Source organism: Carex rostrata, chromosome 3 (assembly GCF_964058835.1).
Source record: "Carex rostrata chromosome 3, lpCarRost1.2, whole genome shotgun sequence".
Lineage (NCBI taxonomy): Eukaryota > Viridiplantae > Streptophyta > Magnoliopsida > Poales > Cyperaceae > Carex > Carex rostrata.
In genome coordinates, this window is record NC_135920.1 from 12,168,596 (window position 1) to 12,188,713 (window position 20,118).

Here is a 20,118-nt window from a genome sequence, read left to right on the forward strand (position 1 = left end):
TAAATTTATTCTCCAAGTATATTTAAAAAAAAAATATAAATAATGATTTTATCAATTCGAATTGATTGTTTGAACTTTAAAAAGAGATAAATAATATAAGGCACAACGAAATATGAAAGATACTAGGCATTTGAACCATTATCTAAAAATAAATATCAAAATATATATTAAAAAATTAAACCGAAATAAATATAATAAATAAAAAATCCAATCAAACCAAACCATTTAATCCAAAATTTATCGGGTTGGTTGAAAACTAAAATAAATTGCCAAAAAAATTTTAGTAACCATCCCAGAAAATCAAAATTAATTAATTACCACCCTAATTAACATATTTCAAAACATATCACCTACGCAGACCCAGTCCGCGGACTAAATTGGGCTGGAACACAGACTGGGGATGCGCAGACTGGATAAAAGCACTAATTACGTGCGCCAATCCAATATGCACATCAAATTAGTGCACATCTCTAATCGACGCACTAATCCAATTTGATGCGCGGACTCAATCCGTGTGAATGGTAGGAAATGAAATCTGACCATTAGGATGGTAACTAAAAAAATTTCGAAATAAACCGCATCCAATAAACATCCGAGGTCCGTTATGACCTTGAACGACTTTTGTTAAGTCCGTGACTTGACCGACTTCCTAACCGTCTCTTCAAGTTTCAACTTTCAATAGCCCTTCTGCAGTAACAGTATAACTTAAAAATAATTAATCATCATTTCTCTAAGTAAAACAGAATCTAACACTTTCCTCAACTATATTATTAACTCCCATATTATTATTAATATTTTTATTTTTCTCTTCACCCGATTTTTGCTTCGCTGCATCTCTCTCTCGATCCGATCACCGACAAAACCCTAACCGAGCGTCTCAGGCGAACGGTTCCATGGAGAGCTTCGGGTTTTCCGACTGAGATATGCAGAGAGACACGACGCCAGGTATACCTTCCTTCCTCGGCAGTGGTGGCGACTTTGATACACCTGGCCCACTACTGTTCCTTCCCTTGCTTCTCATCCAAGGCGGGGGCATGGATCTCTCGCGCGTCGGAGAGAAGCTCCTTAGTTCTGTTCGTTCCGCTAGATCTCTGGGTCTCCTCCCGACTGCTTCTGACCGACCTGAGGTGCACTCAATTCGCTAGTTTTATTGGGTCCTGTTGATTTTCATGTAGGGATCTGGTTTTGTGTGTGGTAATTGGGTTTTTAGTGATTGGAATAGGTAAAGAGATAATGCTGGTCCGTGCGTGATCTGTCAAGTATAAAAAAAATAACTAATTTGAGATGAAAAATCTGCTCTATATCTGGTTCATGATTAATATTTTTGGTCCATTTGTTATATAGAACTTGAAATTTTATTTCTGGAAATGCTTTAGCATTTGTGCTGCTTGTTTGGGTTTACCCTCTGACTGGCTTTTACTATGCCAACCTTAATTTTGCTGGTTTTTAGTACTCAAGTGCTGAAACATATTGAATTTTTTTTGTACTGTTCATCATAAGAGGGAATGCATGTTCATCTAATGCCAATTCCCATCAAAATCCAAAGTTTTGTGTTACTAGATATTATACAATAATACTGTTTAGGCCAGTGTCAGTATGTATTGTATTGCATATTTTGGCTTATTATATTGTGAGAATGCAATTGTCTGGACTAAATATTTGAAGGTCCAGCTAAAGAGACAGAAATATAAAAGAAACATACAAGTAAGGACCAGCTTGAAAAGCATAACAATTGCACTGAGTTGCTTCCTTGAAATTGTAATTGGTTTATGAAGGTTCCAGCTAGAGCTGCAGCTGCTGCTGCTGTTGCACGAGCACTTGCCGGCCTACCGCCGCACCAACGGATTGCCCTTCCTTCCAGCTCTGAAAACTTGGTCTCAATTTACGGTAGCAACCCTCAGGGTCAAACGGTAGAGGAGCTTGAAGATGACTTCTATCAGGAGGTTCCCCTCGTTCTCTCTCTCTCTCTCTCTCACACACACACACACACACACACACACACACACAAACACACACACACACACTCAAACACAGACATATTCATGTGTACACAGACTTTGGTAGTTTTTTTTGTTTTTTTCGTTGTTTTTAATGGCATTTTTAATTGAAGATTCTTTTTTAAAGGCAAATGCTTGACTGAGCATTAGCATTTGGTTTGGTGAAGTTACTTAAGTCAATCAACTTGTGAACTTCTGTTTCTGTTTATATTAGGCTGGGAAGTTCTAACCTGAACTGATAGATCTACCAGACCCAGTTAATTCCGGAACCATGAGTAAGTACCTCCAATATAGATCGGGATAAAATTTGACCTGTTGGCAGGCTGGGTCTGAAAGAACCTGTTTGGCACCTCAATTGAATTTTTTTCTAAATAGAAGGCTAAACTCCCAAATATATCATAGCTTATAGTCCAAAATAAAATTTTGATGATTATGCAGATTAATTAGAGAATGGCCTACTAATTGGTCTTGGCGGCTGATTTGTCTTTTAAAATATATTATCATTATTCATAATTCAAACTATTTTTGATGATTTTGCGGCCTAATTGGAAAATGGCTGATTGATCTTGGCAGCTGATTAGTCATTAAGAATTGCAAAACAACCTCTGCATACAGAATATGTGATGGAGTGACCTCCAATCCGACTATTCGGCCACCAAGACCTTTTTTTACAACACTGATAAAAATCGAGGAACATTTAGCAATCTGACACGGTTGACTCATCTGAGTAATCTGTAGAGCTACAGAATGTTGCAGATATAAATAGTCGTAATCTACACTATATCTTATATCTTTGTGGATATGGATACAGATACTTTATGTGGATATTTACACAGATATATAAGGAAGTAATTTAATAGCCCCTTTTAATATAGATATGGATAAGAAGGATTTCTGTGGATTTCTGTAGATATTTACATAGTTTTATGAACTTGTTATCTATTATGCAAAATTGCAAATAAATATTACATGTATTCTTGTTAAATTTTTTGCACTTCAGAAGTCAGCTGTTATTTTTCTTAAAATGTTTGTTTTGTTGTATGTGCAGCCTTTTGTTTTTATTGTCAATGCTTTAACTTATTTGATTTACTCCAATTTCGTATTCCTTTTATATACGTTTCATATCAATATCCGTAGTACTGCAGCTGTGGCTTTGAATTTATATATCTGTTTAGCATGTGTATTCCTATCCCTATCCGTTTAATAAATGTGGGAAGGAAATTTGTTTTAGACTATCTGTTCTGTACCTACTCTGTTTTGACCCCTACTGACCTGTGAATGGGAAGGTCATGTCAGCATTTCTTGGCCTGTTTATGGCTGGGTCTAGCCTACCTGGCCTGGTATTGTTTCAAGCACAAGTGACTGTGAGTGGTGGCCTGAACCTGACTTAGCCTGACAGCCTTGACCTGTTGCTACCTCTAGATGCTCTTAATTTTATAAACACACTTTAGGCTACCAGGTCCTTACATTTGGTAATGGACTAATTGAACTCTGAAAAATTAAAGAATTATTTTATTTACTTTGGCTGGCAAACATATTGGGTCAAGTAACTTAGGTTTACCTTCTATAATTTCCCTTTTCAATATATATGTTTATTGCAGGAATTTGATCCAGTGAAGTACATATTGGACAACATTCCATCTGAAGATAGTGATGCTACCTATTTTGATAAACAGGTTTGTGGAGCCAATAATTTAAATAATAAAAAAAAAATTAGCTTTTAATAATGCTTTCTTGTTTTGTGTTTTGTACTTGATAGACTTTGCTTGTTTCTTAATATTTTGAATATGTTATTTTCTTTTGTCACAACTGTTATATGTGGTATTTTTGCAGTCTACCCTTAGATTGGCGCAGCTTGATAAAATTGCAGAACGATTATCAAAACATGTTATGGAGCACCATGAAGAAATGGGTAAGCCATTGGTTTATATATTTATTTGACTTTTTCCTTTATTATATATTTGTTATGTATCTTCTGACTTTTTCTTTGTCAAAATTTAAAACAATTGTTGTCTTGGTTGGCCCAGTGAAGGGAATGCAGTTGGTAATGGAGCTAGAACAAGACCTGAAAGTTGCAAACGTCATATGCATGGTACTTCTAATTATTAACTTGTGGATTTTTCCAAGAATTTTCTCTAATTTGCGCTGTGCTAGTTTTAGTGGGCAATTAGTTAATCATGTGATGTAAAAATTTACAGAATGGGAGAAGACACATAACTTCATCAAAGCTTGAGGTGTCAAGAGACCTTGTGGTCAATACAAAATCAAAGAGGAAGCAAGCTCTCTTGGTAAATTAGTTTGTATACTAAAATTGTAATTTTGTTTCACATGCATCCCTGTATATAATTCAAGTCATGTCCTAGTAGTGAAACCTTCAAAGTCCCTCTAGCTACAACTAAAAGAGTAATAAAAAAGACGGGAAACTGCAACCTTGCATCCAACAGTCATAAATTTAAATGAACCAAAATATTCATAACACTTATAAACCTGCACCATTTGTTACTTCTAGTGATATCCCTGTATGTTACTATTTTGTTATAAACCTGTACCACTTGTTCTGGTCATCAGCAAAGCAATACTAACCATTTGCAGTTGGAAAAATCGCAAATCAATTTTAGACTTTCTACTTGTACTTGTTGATTGAGAAAAGGAGACAACAATGAAACTCTATCTTACTTGCAATGCAGGACATGCTTCCCATTCTTACAGAACTTCGCCGAGCAGTTGACATGCAAATGGAACTTGATTCTTTGGTTGAGAAGGAAAACTACTGTCAGGCAAGTCATTTTTTTGACTGCATTTTACAAGGATTACCATACAATTTGGTACTGGCATACATTAGGCCTGCCTGTCTTTTTAAAATGTTTAAGGTTAACTTAATATCGTTGATTCTTGAAAAAAGAATGAACGGAAAAATCTTGAGTCCAATTGGTACATATTGAATTAGTGACACTCTGGACAGTACGTATTGTACTTTGTCTTCTTAGATGTTCATTTTCTTTTGTTATTCCTCTTTAGGCATTTGCTCTGTTGCCTGAGTATTTGCAAATTTTGGATAATTATTCAGAGCTACCTGTTATTCAAGAAATGGGCCGTGGTGTTGAGGTTAGTAATTTTTTTCTATTACATTTTAATGACCTTTTTTTACTCTCTTATCTGAAACTCTCATCTGATATGCTAGTAGGTGAGGTTTTTATGAGATGATTGTATTTTCAGGCTTGGCTAGCAAAGACTATTCAAAAGCTAGATTTACATTTGTTAGGAATTTGTCAAGCATTCAAGGAAGAAAATTATATTACGGTAAGAATTTGTTTCTATTTGCAGTGGTTCTATCATATCTATTTTCTAATCAAATGTCTCTCTTTTTCTAATTTTGTTTTCGAATGTCATATCAAAACTAAAATTTCAGGCGATTGATGCATATGCTTTAATGGGGGATGTCAGTGGCATGGCTGAAAAGATGCAGAGTTTCTTTCTTCAAGAAGTTCTCTCTCAGACTCATGCTGTTCTTAGAGACGCGCTTCATGAAGTACAACTCTAGTCTCTTCCTTCTTAATTTTCACAGTTTCTTTTTTATCTTTGTACTTGCCGTGGCGTGCCAATTTATTCTGTGGCCTCTGGAAATTGAGGTTATAGACAAATGAACAGTAAATAAGTACTTTTGAACATAGATAAAGCAAGAACACAGAAATAACATATCATACACAACAATAAAAAAATGGTTTCCTTGCGAAGTCTGGGTTTCGCTGGTATCAGATCTCATTATTTGGTTTCATACTGAATCTCTGAATTGATTGCTTTTTTTTCTTATAATGGCAGGAAGTTGGTTGGAGTACACAAAGCAGGTGACATACTAAAATATAGTTTTGTTCCTTGTTGGAATGTGACAAGTTCCTAATTTGAATTTATTTGGTGATTTGACTATCTTATGTGATTCTTTTGTGACAGACTTACATATAGCGATCTGTGTGACTTAGTTCCTGAATCCAAGTTCAGGCTGTGCTTATTGAGAACTTTGGAGTGCTTATTTAGGCTGATGTGCTCTTATTACTGTATTCTAAGTTTCTGTTCAGAAGAGAAGGTAAACTGTGGTTGATTATTTTTTGTTATTAAAATATTGATTTAAATTTGATTTTGTTTTACATAATGTTCCTTTCCCTCCTATTCTTAGTTGAACTTCCCTTTGAAGTTTCTCTTATTTTCTGATTTTCTGATTTTTTGAAAATCTGTTTAATATAGGATTCAGAACCACAGACATCAGGCACTAACAAGGTCAATCGCAATGCATCTGACAGCTTAGTTGGCACTACTCTTGGCTCACCGGAAGATATTTCTGGTGAGCCAAGTGTTCAAAATCTGAAAATTGAAGCATTGGAAAGTTCAGCCAGTACCAGCACTTCATCAAATTTAGCTGCTGGTACTGGCTCAATGGAGAACAATTCCCCCTTCTATCAACTGAGAAAAGAAGCGACAGTGCTTGTTGCAAACACTCTAGAAAGAGGAAGAAGAAATCTTTGGCAACTCACAACAAGTCGTTTGTCTGTTCTACTCTCATGTGGTGCTGTTTGTTCAACTAGTACATACCAGTTTCTGAGGAATTATGAAGATATGTGCATATTTATTTTGGCTGGTGAGGCCTTTTGTGGTGTCGAAGCTACCGAGTTTAGGGCAAAGCTAAAAGCAGTTTGTGAAAACTATATTGTCAATTTCCACCGCCAAAATGTTTACGTAAGCACTTTTTACCCGCTTTCTTTCCCTTTTTTATTAATTTTCATCTGCCTCTGATATGAATATGTTTCTGGGTTCAAACTCTAGGCGTCAAAGGGATGTTATATGCTACTTGCAGTTCTGTCAGTTGTAATAACTTTATTTGGCATATTTGTTCTAATTAACCATGGGCTGACTTATACTAATATGTTCTGATGAAAGTTTATTGTGAAAATGTTAAACATATAAAGCTTACTTGTCGGTAGAAAATCTAAAACAAATAACTGAAGAACATCACTTTTGTTTTCATATATAGCATACTATTGGTGGGATCTGCCACTATAAGAGGGCACGTGAGTACCCCAAGAAATCCTTCTTTAATACTCTGCATGCCTTCTCTGACCATAATTCCTTCCACTAGGCTCTTAAGATGGTTTTGGACAAAGAATCCTAGGTCAAGTTGTTTTGAATTCTTGTTCTGATTAAATATGGGCTGATGTATCCAAAGATTCCTCTCATGTAGTTTACTGTAAAAAAAGCATGAAAACCTGACATGATGATAAAATAATCACCCCAATCTAAAATAGATTACTAAGAGAACAACACTTGTTTTTGTATACATTCACTACTGGTAGATTGGATAGATGTAGTGAGCAGGTGTAGTGTACCTGGCACTAAAATTTTTCTTTAATGCTTTGTAATACCTTCCCTGATAATTATTACTTCTACCAGGCTCTTAAGATGGTTCTGGACAAAGAATCATGGATCAAAATGCCAGCAGACACACCGCAAGTTGTTAGTCTGGCAGGCCTAACCGGTGATGGTGCCGCCTTAATCACTCACTCCACTCCCAGCATGTTGGGCCAGAGCTACAGAAGAGACATCCACTCTTCCTCTGATGCCGGAAGACACAAGAGCGGCTTTGCCAACTGGCTCAGAATGGATAACCCCTTCTCTGCAAGACTAGAGCACGGCTCGAGGGAGTCATCTCCCAGGTATAAATCAAACGGTGGGGTGGTGGAGTTATGGCAGGGGGATAGGGTATCTTTGTCTTCTTCTCCTAAGAGCGTTGAAAATGGGAGCAGCTCTGTTCTGGAAGATGAAAATGAAGATTTGCTTGCGGATTTTATTGACGAGGACAGTCAGTTGCCGAGCCGCATCTCGAATTCGAGAATTAGACGAGGCAGTTCGGCACACTGGATTGACGAAGAGATCTCGGCTCAAACTGGTTCTTCCATTTGTTTGTTGAGGTACTTTTTTTTTTTCTGCTGTATGTTATCTTGGGGTTTGTTTTTGTTGTAAATTACAACCATTGTGTGCTGCTTTTGCAAAAATGTCCTATGCATTTCTTATATGCAACTAATGGCCATTCCTTTTTAAGTTACTTTGAAGTAGTGCAATACCAAATCAATAGAACTTAAACTGAGGTTACATTAAAGCAAAGTAAATGAATTGCTTTGATTTTTTTGTAGTAACTGATACTACATGATAATTAGGTAACATAAAATTGTTATTTTAATTTAATAATTTAGTCTCTGGCAATGTGCATGACATGAGACTTGCTATAGTGATGATAGTCTATTGCTAATAATGATATCCAATGTTACAGTGGAAACCTTTTTACTTTCTTGTTCAGGTTGATGGATAAATATGCTAGACTAATGCAAAAGTTGGAGATTGTAAATGTCGAGCTTTTCAAGGTTTGCTTTCATATGCAAATGTGTGGATATTGTTCTCCTACATCATATATTGCTAGTCTTTCATTGAACTCTTTTGTTTATTTTACCTTCCATTTTTGTATTGTGAATAATTTCAGGGTCTTTGTCAACTATTTGGCACCTTTTTCCATTTTATTTTCGAGTCATTTGGGCAGCCTGGAAGTCAGAATGTTAAATCCACTCCTGATGCCCTGTCCAGTAAGCATTGTTTTGTTGTTTAGCTTGATGCCTTTCTCACTTTTTAAACTTTTGGTTGGAAATTGGATTTTTGTAACTTATTTTCTGTATGATAGAAGGATTACCTGTATGGGTTTGGTACAGTATTGTACTAATTCCGTCAATATTTAGTAAACCATCTGAATGAGCCTCAGTTAAAGTTGTATTTGTGCACTAGTTTTTCACCTACAAGATTTCCTTAATCAAATGTCTGGCCATACCTCTAGACTCTAGTCAACCTGACATTGTTTATTCAAGCCTAGAAAAATACAAAATAAACTATAGAGGACATTTGATAGTATCATGTAGGTTTAGGTTAAAAAATACTGGAGGTTATGTCAATTAATATTTAGGTTCATGGCACTGAAATTGGTATGTTAATCCTTGGATATACTTGACTATTATTCCGAAGATTGAGAATATAAGTTCAGATACTCTTGTTAAAAAGAGAAGCTTTTTTTATCTCTACAAGTGCCTTCTCTCTCTTTTTGCTTAAATTGGTTATTAGAATTACTAAAATAACATTGCCTTCTGGTATTAATGGTCTTGACTCATTTTCCCCTGTCTTGTGGTATCCAGCACGCCTTAGAACAGCTATATCCAAAATAACACAAGACTGTGATCAGTGGATCAGACCTCTAAGTAATAATTCGCCAACCTCATCAATATCATACAATCCAAACTTATCTCATATGGATGTGATGCCTACTTCACCCTTAGGCCATACCCCTTTTGTACTGAAGGTATGCATATTTTCTTGAAGCTGCTTTTGCAATTAGTTGATTGGTTAATGCACAGATCATAATTTAGTTGAGGCTGAACTAGATCCTGCCAAACAGTATGCCAAGTAAAAGCAATTATGCGTACCATATTGGTTAGATACCCTACCTTTGAATTCTGGTGCTGGTAATACTGGCCTGTATGAACCAAAGTTCCCCATGTGTTACAAACTTAAAAAAGTAATTTGTGTTCTAGTAACCATGAAGTCATCTGAAGCGACAAGAAGCATGTTTACATTTTGCTTTAGTAAAATTTTATGCTTGTCAATGAGCTAATGCTTGAGATGCATACTGCTTTTTCAGGAGAGATGCATTGCTGCTGAGACACTATCATTGGTTGCTAGGGTTTTGAATAGATCTAGACCTCATCTACAGTCAATGTTACAGAACAGGTCTTCTATTGTTGAGAACTTCTTTGTACATCTGGTAATGTTCATGAGTAATTGCTTGATAATGTTACCTGCTCAAAATGAATTGCGTGTGTGAAAAAAGATAATTAATATTTCACCTACTGGTGCTCTTGTTGTGTGTTTTTCATTTTTGTCTGAAAATTAAGATTATCAGCATGTATTTCAGGAATCTTGATCTTATATGAAGATAAACTTCTCTGTTATTGTTTGCGTCTTTGTCCAATTCTGTTGATATTTGATTTTTTTTCTTTTCTTTTCCTTTTCTCTGGCTTTTTCAGGTTGATTCTGTACCAGACCTGATTGAGCATATTCATAAGACCAGTGCAATAATGCTTCTTCATATGAGTGGGTAACGCACTAGAAGCATTTAGTTGTATATAATATTTTCATTTCAAGAGGGAATTTCTCTTGTAGTTATGTATTCTTACTTGCCTATCAATATTCTCCCACCCAAACCTTGAGCTTCATTGTCATAAGTCAATCCATCAAATAGCTTCTTTGATGAAGTAAAGGAATGTGTAACTAAAACATGTTAATGTATGCAGGTACATTGACAAGATTACCAATGCTAAATGGGAGGTTAAAGAGCTTGGGTTGGAACATAATGGGTGTGTGCTACTCTATATTTAGTCAACTTTGTGTTTATGTTGTTGATTCTTCGTATTTACTCTCGAATCTCTCTTTCGTCAGCCAAAATGAAAAAAAAAAAAAAATTCCTATCATGGCTTTTTAATTTGTTGCTCCATTATTCTGTTAATCCAGTTATGTAGATTTGTTATTGGGAGAATTTAAGCACTTCAAGACAAGATTATCCCATGAGGGAATTTCTAAGGAGGTGGGCCTCATCATTCTTTTCTATTCTTGTCCTTTTTATTAAGCATATTTCTACCTTTTTAAAAAAAAAATCTTTTATCTTCTTTTCTTGTTGGATAGTGAGTTATATTTATTGAGTTGCTAGGTTCAAGATATGCTTCTTGATTACGGAGTGGAAAGTATTGTTGAAACCCTAATTGAAGGATTATCGAGAGTAAAGAGATGCACTGATGAAGGCCGAGCTCTAATGTCACTTGATCTTCAGGTTTTAATTTAACAAATTGAAGTGCTGGTTCTGTCTGGTAACTGACATCATTGTATATACTGGCCAACTCTCCTCTGGCATATCCATCTGGCCGTCAAATATCAAACTCATAGCAGTTTGGAATTCCTTTTTTTTTTCTTTTTCCTTTTTGTGATCTGTGCTTTCTGGTGCTTAATTTAATTGTTTAAGCAGTGGTCCTACCACGTGCATGCACCTGACCTGACCTTATGTTTTACTGGTCAATTCAACACTGCCTGAGATACTGGGTCACAACATGATGCAGACCGGAACCCATATGAACCACAATAAATTACGGCAGGGGTCTCGCTTGCCTTAAAAAGTATGGCACAGCATTTTATGACTTGATAGGGCTAATCATTGTTGAGAAAAAAGGCTAAAAAATGAAACTAAACTTTTTTTTTACGCAGGTGCTAATGAATGGACTAAAACATTTTGTCCCTGGGAATGTAAAGCCGAAGTTCCAAATTGTGGAAGTCTTTATTAAGGTTAGACATGGAGCCATATCTTATATCAAATTATATTAATAGATGGATAGAGATGAAAAACAGAAATGACAGGTGAATATTGAAAGTCTTATCAATTGTTATGTAACACTGATGGTGTTTCTAACTCACTATTTGAGAGGGTCCTGGGATTCCTAAATTGACCAAGAATCATTTCATACAATAATTTATTCATGTGAACTACCAAACATATGTATAGTCCATATGGAGCATCGATCAGGTTGATCTTATATGAGAATTGTTTTATACTTGAATCTTGGTTGAGTTATCACAAATATGATCTCTGATCTTATCACAAAGCATTTGCTTTTGCAAATCCTTAACAACAATTCTCTGTTTGTGTACTGAAACAGGCTTATTATCTCCCAGAGACTGAATATGTACACTGGGCCCGTGCTCATCCAGTAATCCTTCTTTCTTTTATAAAATAAATAAAAGAAAAAAAGTTTAAGGGTTTAATCAAAATTGTATTAGTTGCCTCTGATATATTTTGATTTTGTTTTTCTGTTTTATAGGAATATAGCAAAAGCCAGGTTATTGGGCTTGTAAACCTTGTGGCTACCATGAAAGGATGGAAAAGAAAAACACGATTGGAAGTGATAGACAAGATCGAGTTCGGACCGTAGAGTTAAGGCTGGTTTTCTGATGCTGTAGAGTTGTAATTTTTCCCCTCAATTTTTTTTTCTTTCAGTTTTGTCTATTTTTCCCTTTTCCCCCCCTCTTTTCATTATTCCATTGTGATGTGTATGTTATGCCCCCTGTATATTTAGTCAAATTATGTATCATATCTTGTCCGAAAGAATCACTTGTATTAACTCACACATCTGTCCATAACATGTACTAGTTCCATAATCAAGGGTATTTTCATGTAACAAAATATGGCGAGATTAGCATAAAAATAACTATATCATGAAAATAAAAAAAGGAAAATTAATTTTGAGTAGAACTAGGGTGTCTCTAAGTTCACTAAGTCTTTTCATGATATAGTTATTTTGAGATTAGCATAAAGAATCACTTGTATTAACTCACACAAAAATAGTGAACTTAGAGACACCCTAGTTGTACAAGGAACGAGAAATATAGGCACGTGAAATACCTGAACCAATGAGATCATATCATTATTGCTTTTTTGTTTGGAAAAAGAGCATCAGAAGAAATTGGTGATTAATGTAAGTGTTGTAGACTGTAGTAGAAATGAACCGAACTGGTAACAATGCTATGTCTGAAAATGTTGGAGAGATGGTGAAGAGCAATGAGATGGATGGTCGATCGATAGTGAGAAGAAAGGAGCTGACAATGTGAGACCGAGCGTGAAATAACAAATATTGATACTGAGCCTTTATTTGAGTGTGAAGTGATTTCCAAAGTGAACATGTAACAGTGAATTTGCAGGAGAATTATCCCTCCCTAAAAGAAGTTGCCACTAAAGGGGTGCTTCCAGAGTTGAAGGAACAAAGGGGGTTCTGATGTGCATTGGACCAATCTTTGGTCTAGGCTGTTTGATTTGCATTGAGATTCGTACATCTGGTTTAGATTCATGGGACGGTTTATAATTTTAACTTTTCATAAATATATATATATCGATACGGATGAATGGTAGGAGGATAAATAAAAACATTCGTATAACTTTGTTAAATTATAAGAGATAAATGGAGGGACAGATAAATGAGGAGATGTCTTCAAAATTTAAAGAAATCTATTTCCTTCTAATTTAGAGGGTGCAAACTTTACATCATCATTTTTTTTCTTCTTTCCTCCATTCTTCCTAACTCGGGAAAGAGGCAAGGAGTTTGTGACTTAAGATCCATGTCTTGTCAACCTCTTCAAAAGCTAAAACGAGGTCAAGAGTGAAGGACATGGCCTCAGATGCACTGAAAGGTGTTTCTCTTCTGACTTAAGTTCCATTTAACCGTGTGATTAAAATAGTTAATGATCTTAATAGGAATTAATAGTATAGATATGGTATTGCAAAAGACAAAAATTCAGGCTTTCTCTGGGAAAATGTTTAATATTAAATTATTAATTGTAGCATTACAATTTAATATTTGACGTTGCTTACTAGGCAGATCAATTAGGTGTCATCTATTTTTTTTTTTTTTTTTGTGTGGGGATTCATTAGTAATAAATTCCAGATTAAATGCACTTGTTAAGAGTTTTGTTTTTCAGTTATTATAATTTTTTAAAAATAAAATGATTCAGTAGAATGGGTGTGTAGTATATATATGTCAATGGAGATAAGTCTTTTTTGTGAATTTAACTCTAAAATTTATCGGATTGGTTTCAAACGAAGAATTCAAACCGTTGAAATCCTTCTACATTACGAGTAATGCATCTACATGTGAAAAATTTTAACTTTTGAATTAATTTAGTATAAAGTCAAGTTGTCAAAATTAAAAGGTTTATAAATTAATTTTAATGCATTCATTTTTCGATGCCTTTTGACCACTTGACTCTAGACAAAATTAATTTAAAATTTAAAATTTTTCACATGTAGACGCATCACTCGTAAGGTAGCAATTTTTTAACAGTTTTGATTCGTCGTTTAAAATAAATCCGATAAATTTTAAAGTTAAGTTCACAAAAAGAACTTTGGTGTACTTAGGAACACCTAGTTCTACTCGACATATATAATTAAAAAAATGTAAGGTTGCAATAGAACCATGATTGCTTAGCGGAGATTTTGATGCAATAAGAGTTAGAAATGAAAAAAAAATTAGGAAAATGATTACAATGTGAAAGTAAGTGAAAAATTCAACACACTTATCATGATCATATTTTAATTGAATATGGGTTAAAACTCTAAAAAAATTACTTGGTTATATAGCATTAAATTAAGTTGCTTATATGCACTAGCTTGTCCATTATAATAATTTATTACGTGAATATGTTGGAAACTCATACGACTGTATTCAATCAAACATCCTCGGATAAGTTTATCTTTTGAGTAATAATATATATTTTGCTTGTTAAAAAAAAGCATTTAGATGCCTCCACCTGATCCGTAACGTACCATTATCATTATGGAATGGATAAAGATAAAGACTTTTTTTTTTCTGTTATCATTACGGATACGGTATGAAAATACCTCCATCCGACCCGTACCGTATCCGTTGACACCCCTACCACTAATGTTTCTTTATATCCAGCAATTAATTTGCATGTTTTATAGTTGAATCTCTTTGCTTGTCACCACTGATTAGCCTTTTTTTCCTCCAAATTTTCTTCATGTATACTATATTTCTATGCAAATGACTCTTTACTTGTCTCAAAATTGACTTAATGTAGCCTGTTCTCCATTTTTGTGGGGGTGCTTTTTAGTTAACAATTTGTTATGAAATTCTCGACGAATCAACAATGATACAAGCAGGGGGCGGAGCCATGTATAGCGAATGGGGGTCAATTGACCCTCATTAATTTTCAATTTTTTTTTTAATATTTTTATATGATTTTCTATATAATTTCAGAACAAATTATTATACCGGTATTGTCAAATTGACCCCCATTCAGTATGAAAAAATTTATATAATTGACCTTTTTCATCTGTATTTGACCCCTATAACTTGAAAATCTGGCTCCATCTCTGAATACAAGCGAACCATATTCCGCAACCCGCAACATTAATTTGCCCCGTGTTGGCATTGCACAACATGTTGATGAAATTCTTTTTAGGAAAGCAAATTAAGGATCGAGCCTTAATTTCTGAGATAGAATTCGTGTATATCCCCTTAATTAATTATATTTTAGAATAAAGATGTGAAGTAATTTTCTCACCTTTTAAATATCCATAAAGACCTTTTATTTGGATTTAATACATGCGACCTAGAACAAACTCAAGTTCTTAGGTCGATGAAATTATCATACACATTTAGAAAAATGCCTATAGCTCTCAAAAATGTAAAAAAAAAGAAGCAATTCCTTTACTTGAAAGGTGCTAAATTATATATCTTTTCCTGTGAAAAAGATAGAAGCAGATCATATAAAATTTCTCAGAAGAAGCGAACTATTGTTTTGAATGAAGAACTATTAATTAATCAACCCACAAAAATAAACATCACATGTAAATATGTAATTGTATACTCTTATATATGGATATAAAAATCAAAGACCTAATACATATCTCATCTAGTCCTACCTAGGTAATAAATTCATCTTTATCAAAACATGATCATCAAAGCTACAACAAATGAATTAAAAAAGTAAAAAGAAAGTTCAACCTACAAATTTTAACTATAAAAACCAAAAGAAGGCCAAGCATCTATGTCACTTCTAACCACTGATTAATTAATTCCTGTTCAAATTCAAATACCAGTATCTAACTTTTTCACCTTAGAATCCAGAGGCAAAGAAGACACCTTTGCTTCCTGATCCCTCGATCGAAACCATTCCTCTACCTCTTCATACTTCACAGAGAGAATATCCACCTCCATTAATCGTTTCTTGCACGAAGCCGGCACAAACTTCTTCCTTGGAGCAGGAGGGCAGGTGTTAGGTGCCGACACCAATCGATACTCCTCTCCAGTCGGTGTGCGGCATTCTTCCTCTCCCTTTCTCTCTCTAGTAACATCGTCAAGAGAAATGAAGGAAATGGTGTTGTCATCGACTGGCTCGATTGATGGTCGCGAGTATTCCGGTGAGGTCGACATGTTGCGGTGAAGAAATAAATACTAGATTCAAATGAGAATAGATGAATCAAGTCTCTGTTTTTCCAAGTGCTTTGTGTAATAAAGAGGTGAGGAGGTGAAGAGACGTACCAAAGAAGGAATCTAGAATTGATGCTTATCTACTTGCTATGAATATGTGTAAAGTAGAAAACTTTTCTCTTAATTCTTTCACGGGAAAGTGGAGGGAGAATTTGTTTTAAGGAGAGGGAGAGGGCATTGGATACCCTCCCTGGGTTTTGACTGCTCTAAAATTATTTATGGTAAAATCATCATACAATCAAAAATTTAGTACCTTTCTTTGGGTTTGAATGGTATTAATTATTAATATTATTTTTAATTTTCTATCAGCAAATGAAACTTTCATTTAGAGTTATATTTAGAATTACCTACAAAAACTTTTTATAAGTAAGTAAATTATGCTATAATTAAATGTCAGAAACTTTTTATAGCTTCCGTGTAAAGATTTTTAACTAGAATTACCTACAAAAAAAATTCTATATGTGGCATTAAAAGTATGTATAATAAATAGATTAGTGCTTTTAGATGCTAATATATCATATAGATAGAGATGAAGAATCTAGAGAATGATAAGATAAGATCCATATTTTTTCTACATTTAGGTGTTTTGAAATTTAATAAATTTATTCTTATGATGAATCATAAATACTATTTTGATTTTGGAAATATTTTGATGGTTTTGTTCATATTCGATTAATGACTTTCCTATATATCTTCAATCAACATTCTAGCGCATGCCGATATTTAACAGCAGACAAATCAATTAATATTTAGCGCATTACTTAACATTTAGCGCATTATTTAATGAAACATCAAACCAATGCTTTTTAAAGGTATATTTTTTCTTTCTAATTTTATAATATACAAATTATCAGTAAACAACTCTAAATATAAGAACATCATAATAACTTAAAATATATAATAAAATCATAAATATAAATCGACATTATAAAACACATTTCACACTTTAATATGTTACTTGTGCGCAAGAGTAGACCTAAAAAATTTAAATAGAGAACTAAAAAGATAAAACAGACGATATAAATATATAGCCATTGGAATTTGAATTCAAGTCTTCACAAAATAGATTTCCAATCCCTAGACTACATGCATACATTTAAAAGGAATTAAAAAACTTTAAAATCAGTGCGTTTCTAATCCAATTTGGTGTTTTCTCCTCGGAACAATTGTAGAGGAAAGAATCCCCTCATTTGAATAGGAGACAAATGGGGATGTGGGCTCTTTGTAAGCAGTAAAATGAATGGCTTCCCTACCGTTGGATCGTTTGTTCTTGGCACGTGTGGGACCCGTTGAAGGGGTTGGAACGAGTCAAACTTCAAAACATAGGATGCCGAATGATGGGTTTGAAAAAGGAAACAGTGAACGCAATTAAAATAATTTAGTATCAGCTTTGAAAACCGACTTTTAAAGTACTCGAATCCTTGTGCGGCGACAGTATAACTTCCTTAGATGTAGCGAGTTCTTGACACATGGGACCCATAGAGATAAATAAATTATTCGGATTCGGTTCGGCGACATCAAAAATTCGTGATTCGGAAATAATTCGGGTATATTTCGGAAATAATTTGAAATTATCCGGATCAGAGATCTCAGTCCTGCAAGAGAGCAAAAAAAAAAATGTTCTGGAAAAAATTCGAGTTTAATTCGGTCAAAATTCAGTCAACCGAATAATTCGGCGTTCGGTTCGGCATCACCAAAAAAATGAATTATTTGAGTTTAATTCGCTAATAATTAGTGAATCTTATGACTATGGGACGCACGATTTCTTTACAGATAATCTCTTCTACTGTACTGTTAAGCCATGTCATTATTTTGTTCACAACACGATACACCATATCATACATGGTTCAGAAAATCAGATCTAATGTATCCCTGTTGAAGAGACAGTATGTGAGATATCCTTTGAGGAAACAATCGAATCTACACAAAAGATGCTTCACTTTTATCTGACTTGTAGTTTAGAGCAACGAGAAGTCATGAACAAAAATGAATGCATTAACTTCTGAATCACTCGCTACACTTTCGGTCATTCATATATGTTCACAAAAATTCAAACTCTCACACGTGGGAATCATTAAATTAACAACAAAAGATAAACTTGTACAAGATTTTTTAGGATTTCAGTGCCATTTTTGTTTGTTTGTGTAGGTTCTTTTAGTCTAATTATTGAGTTAATTAAGGTAATGTTTTTGTGTGTATGAAAAATTGTATGATGAAAATTCAACTCTTAGTTTTTTTTTATGAATAATTAAAAATTTTAATCTCATTTTTATTTAAAAAAAAACCAAAATATCAACAGTGCACAGTTAATTTCTATTTTTGTCAAATGACTTGCACTAATTTCTGCCGCTTCTGTTATTGCTGCTGGATTGGCTATGGGGCTTGCTTCTATTGGACCTGGAATTGGTCAAGGCACTACTGTAGGTCAAGCTGTAGAAGGTATTGCGAGACAATCAGAAGTAGAGAGTAAAATACGAGGTACTTTATTGCTTAGTCTAGCTGTGAAGTTGTGAACTGATTTCAAATTATCAGTGGCGGCTTATATAGAAAGAATGGAGTCAATTAACCTTCATTTATTTTAATTTTTTAATTTATATATAATTTTCTATACAATTTAAAGTAAAATGTCATGATATTATAATTTTTTATTTTTGAAAAATTTAATAGTGACTACTAAATAATGATATTGTAAAATGATCCCCATTCTTTGTAGAAAATTTTATATAATTAATCTCTAGTTCGAAAATTTGACTCCGTCCCTTAGGTTCAACTCCAGACGGGGGAATGCGGAGGGAGCGAATGACAAATTATCTGTGCAGAGGTGAGAGCTAGAGAAATCCGAACTGACCAGACGAGTTCACTTGCTTCAAAAAGAGGACAATCAGAGCGGGAGCGAATGAAAACAAAAGAGAGCAAATACTGTTATGATGGGAGCGACAAGGAAATTTTGACACATTTCACCCTCAATTTAGAATATAAATTTTACTGTTCGAAGAGTTATCTTCCGTCATCCCGTCCCTTTCATTTCCTTTAATGAGGATTTTTTTTCCGATACTGAAATACAGCATTACACGCTACAGACAAAGGAAGCACTACATAATTAGCTATATATTTCTTAAACTTTCCAGCAGCCAACTATGACCACTGCTTGAGCTGACCTGGCGAGACAGAGAGATAGGGTTGGCATGTGCATAAACAGATTTAAGTCTGAGGGTTTAGTCTATAGAGTGGGGGACTGGGGGCCGTCCGATCAGCTTCGGATCAAATTAAGTAGTCTGATGCTTGATCGTAGCCGTTTGATTCTTATTAATTTGATATTTATAAATTTTAAAGTTGTCCGCATGAATTTTAATGTGAATTAAATTTTTAACATACATCAGATTAAATTTGATCCGATTTCTATCAGAACGTCACCAATTTTTTAGTCATAATTATGAATAATTTAAAGAGATTGTTAATTCTGCTCGTCCGATTATGAACGGATGATCTTTACTTATTTTATTTTTGATTTAAAATAGATTTGTGAGAAGAATTAGTTTCTGTGTGAAAGGTCGCTGGTTCGATATTTAAATGAGAGGTTTTTTTGTAAATTTTTAAAAGTGAGAGGGTTTTTTTTTTTTTTCTCTTTATCTTAAAAAAATAGTTGAGTGACAATGTACGAATCTCTATCTTAGAAATTAAAGCTCGACCTCCTATTTTTTTTTTCTAAAATTAAAAAAAGATTTGTAAGGATTTTCGGTATTTAACTGGAAACGAAGAAAATTATGCTATAATCTACACTAAAACAATTCGACATCCGAATTAATTCATATAAAGATTTATCTGAAATCTCATATCATTGAAACTTACATGATCCAGATCATGGTCACTAAAAACTAGAAAAAAAAAAGAATATAACAAATCCGAATAAGCCGTTCTGATGTAATCCGAATTCAAATCGAATCTGACTAAATATCACTTAATTAGAAACGGAGATTGAGAGGGAGAGG

At 34.2% G+C, this 20,118-nt stretch overlaps 1 protein-coding gene and 1 long non-coding RNA gene across 3 annotated transcripts; one reads left to right on the top strand and one right to left on the bottom strand.

The window, feature by feature from the left end:
• Positions 1–741: 741 nt before the first annotated feature.
• Positions 742–12,244, top strand: LOC144551544 (coiled-coil protein). 2 transcript variants are annotated; one of them, XR_013510831.1, is made up of 25 exons: positions 742–1,127; positions 1,776–1,943; positions 3,599–3,673; positions 3,831–3,909; positions 4,025–4,089; positions 4,196–4,285; positions 4,685–4,774; positions 5,016–5,102; positions 5,214–5,297; positions 5,407–5,526; positions 5,817–5,842; positions 5,946–6,078; positions 6,237–6,725; positions 7,437–7,954; positions 8,341–8,404; positions 8,521–8,620; positions 9,218–9,381; positions 9,721–9,843; positions 10,106–10,172; positions 10,373–10,435; positions 10,590–10,662; positions 10,786–10,905; positions 11,334–11,411; positions 11,783–11,833; positions 11,945–12,244. XR_013510831.1 is itself a non-coding variant. In XM_078299544.1 (25 exons), exons 1-25 carry the CDS (start codon positions 924–926, stop codon positions 12,053–12,055), a joined length of 3,246 nt encoding a protein of 1,081 aa, XP_078155670.1. In that variant the 5' UTR covers positions 742–923; the 3' UTR covers positions 12,056–12,244. The 2 variants fall into 2 exon arrangements, 1 of the variants encoding a protein (XP_078155670.1); XM_078299544.1 differs by having other exon boundaries at positions 10,106–10,176.
• A 3,322-nt stretch (positions 12,245–15,566) lies between these two features.
• LOC144551964 (uncharacterized) lies at positions 15,567–16,288 on the bottom strand. Its single transcript, XR_013510896.1, has 2 exons — positions 16,181–16,288; positions 15,567–16,093 (listed from the first exon to the last, which is right to left on the bottom strand). It is a non-coding gene; the product is annotated as an uncharacterized LOC144551964 (long non-coding RNA).
• Between the last annotated feature and the right edge of the window lie 3,830 nt (positions 16,289–20,118).

Excerpts from the sequence above, each read along its gene's own strand:
- LOC144551544 (XM_078299544.1), top strand. The coding sequence starts at position 924 with ATGCAGAGAGACACGACGCCAGGTATACCTTCCTTCCTCGGCAGTGGT. Across the intron at positions 1,128-1,775 it reads CTGCTTCTGACCGACCTGAG|GTTCCAGCTAGAGCTGCAGC; the intron begins GTGCACTCAATT and ends TGGTTTATGAAG. Across the intron at positions 6,079-6,236 it reads GTTTCTGTTCAGAAGAGAAG|GATTCAGAACCACAGACATC; the intron begins GTAAACTGTGGT and ends TGTTTAATATAG.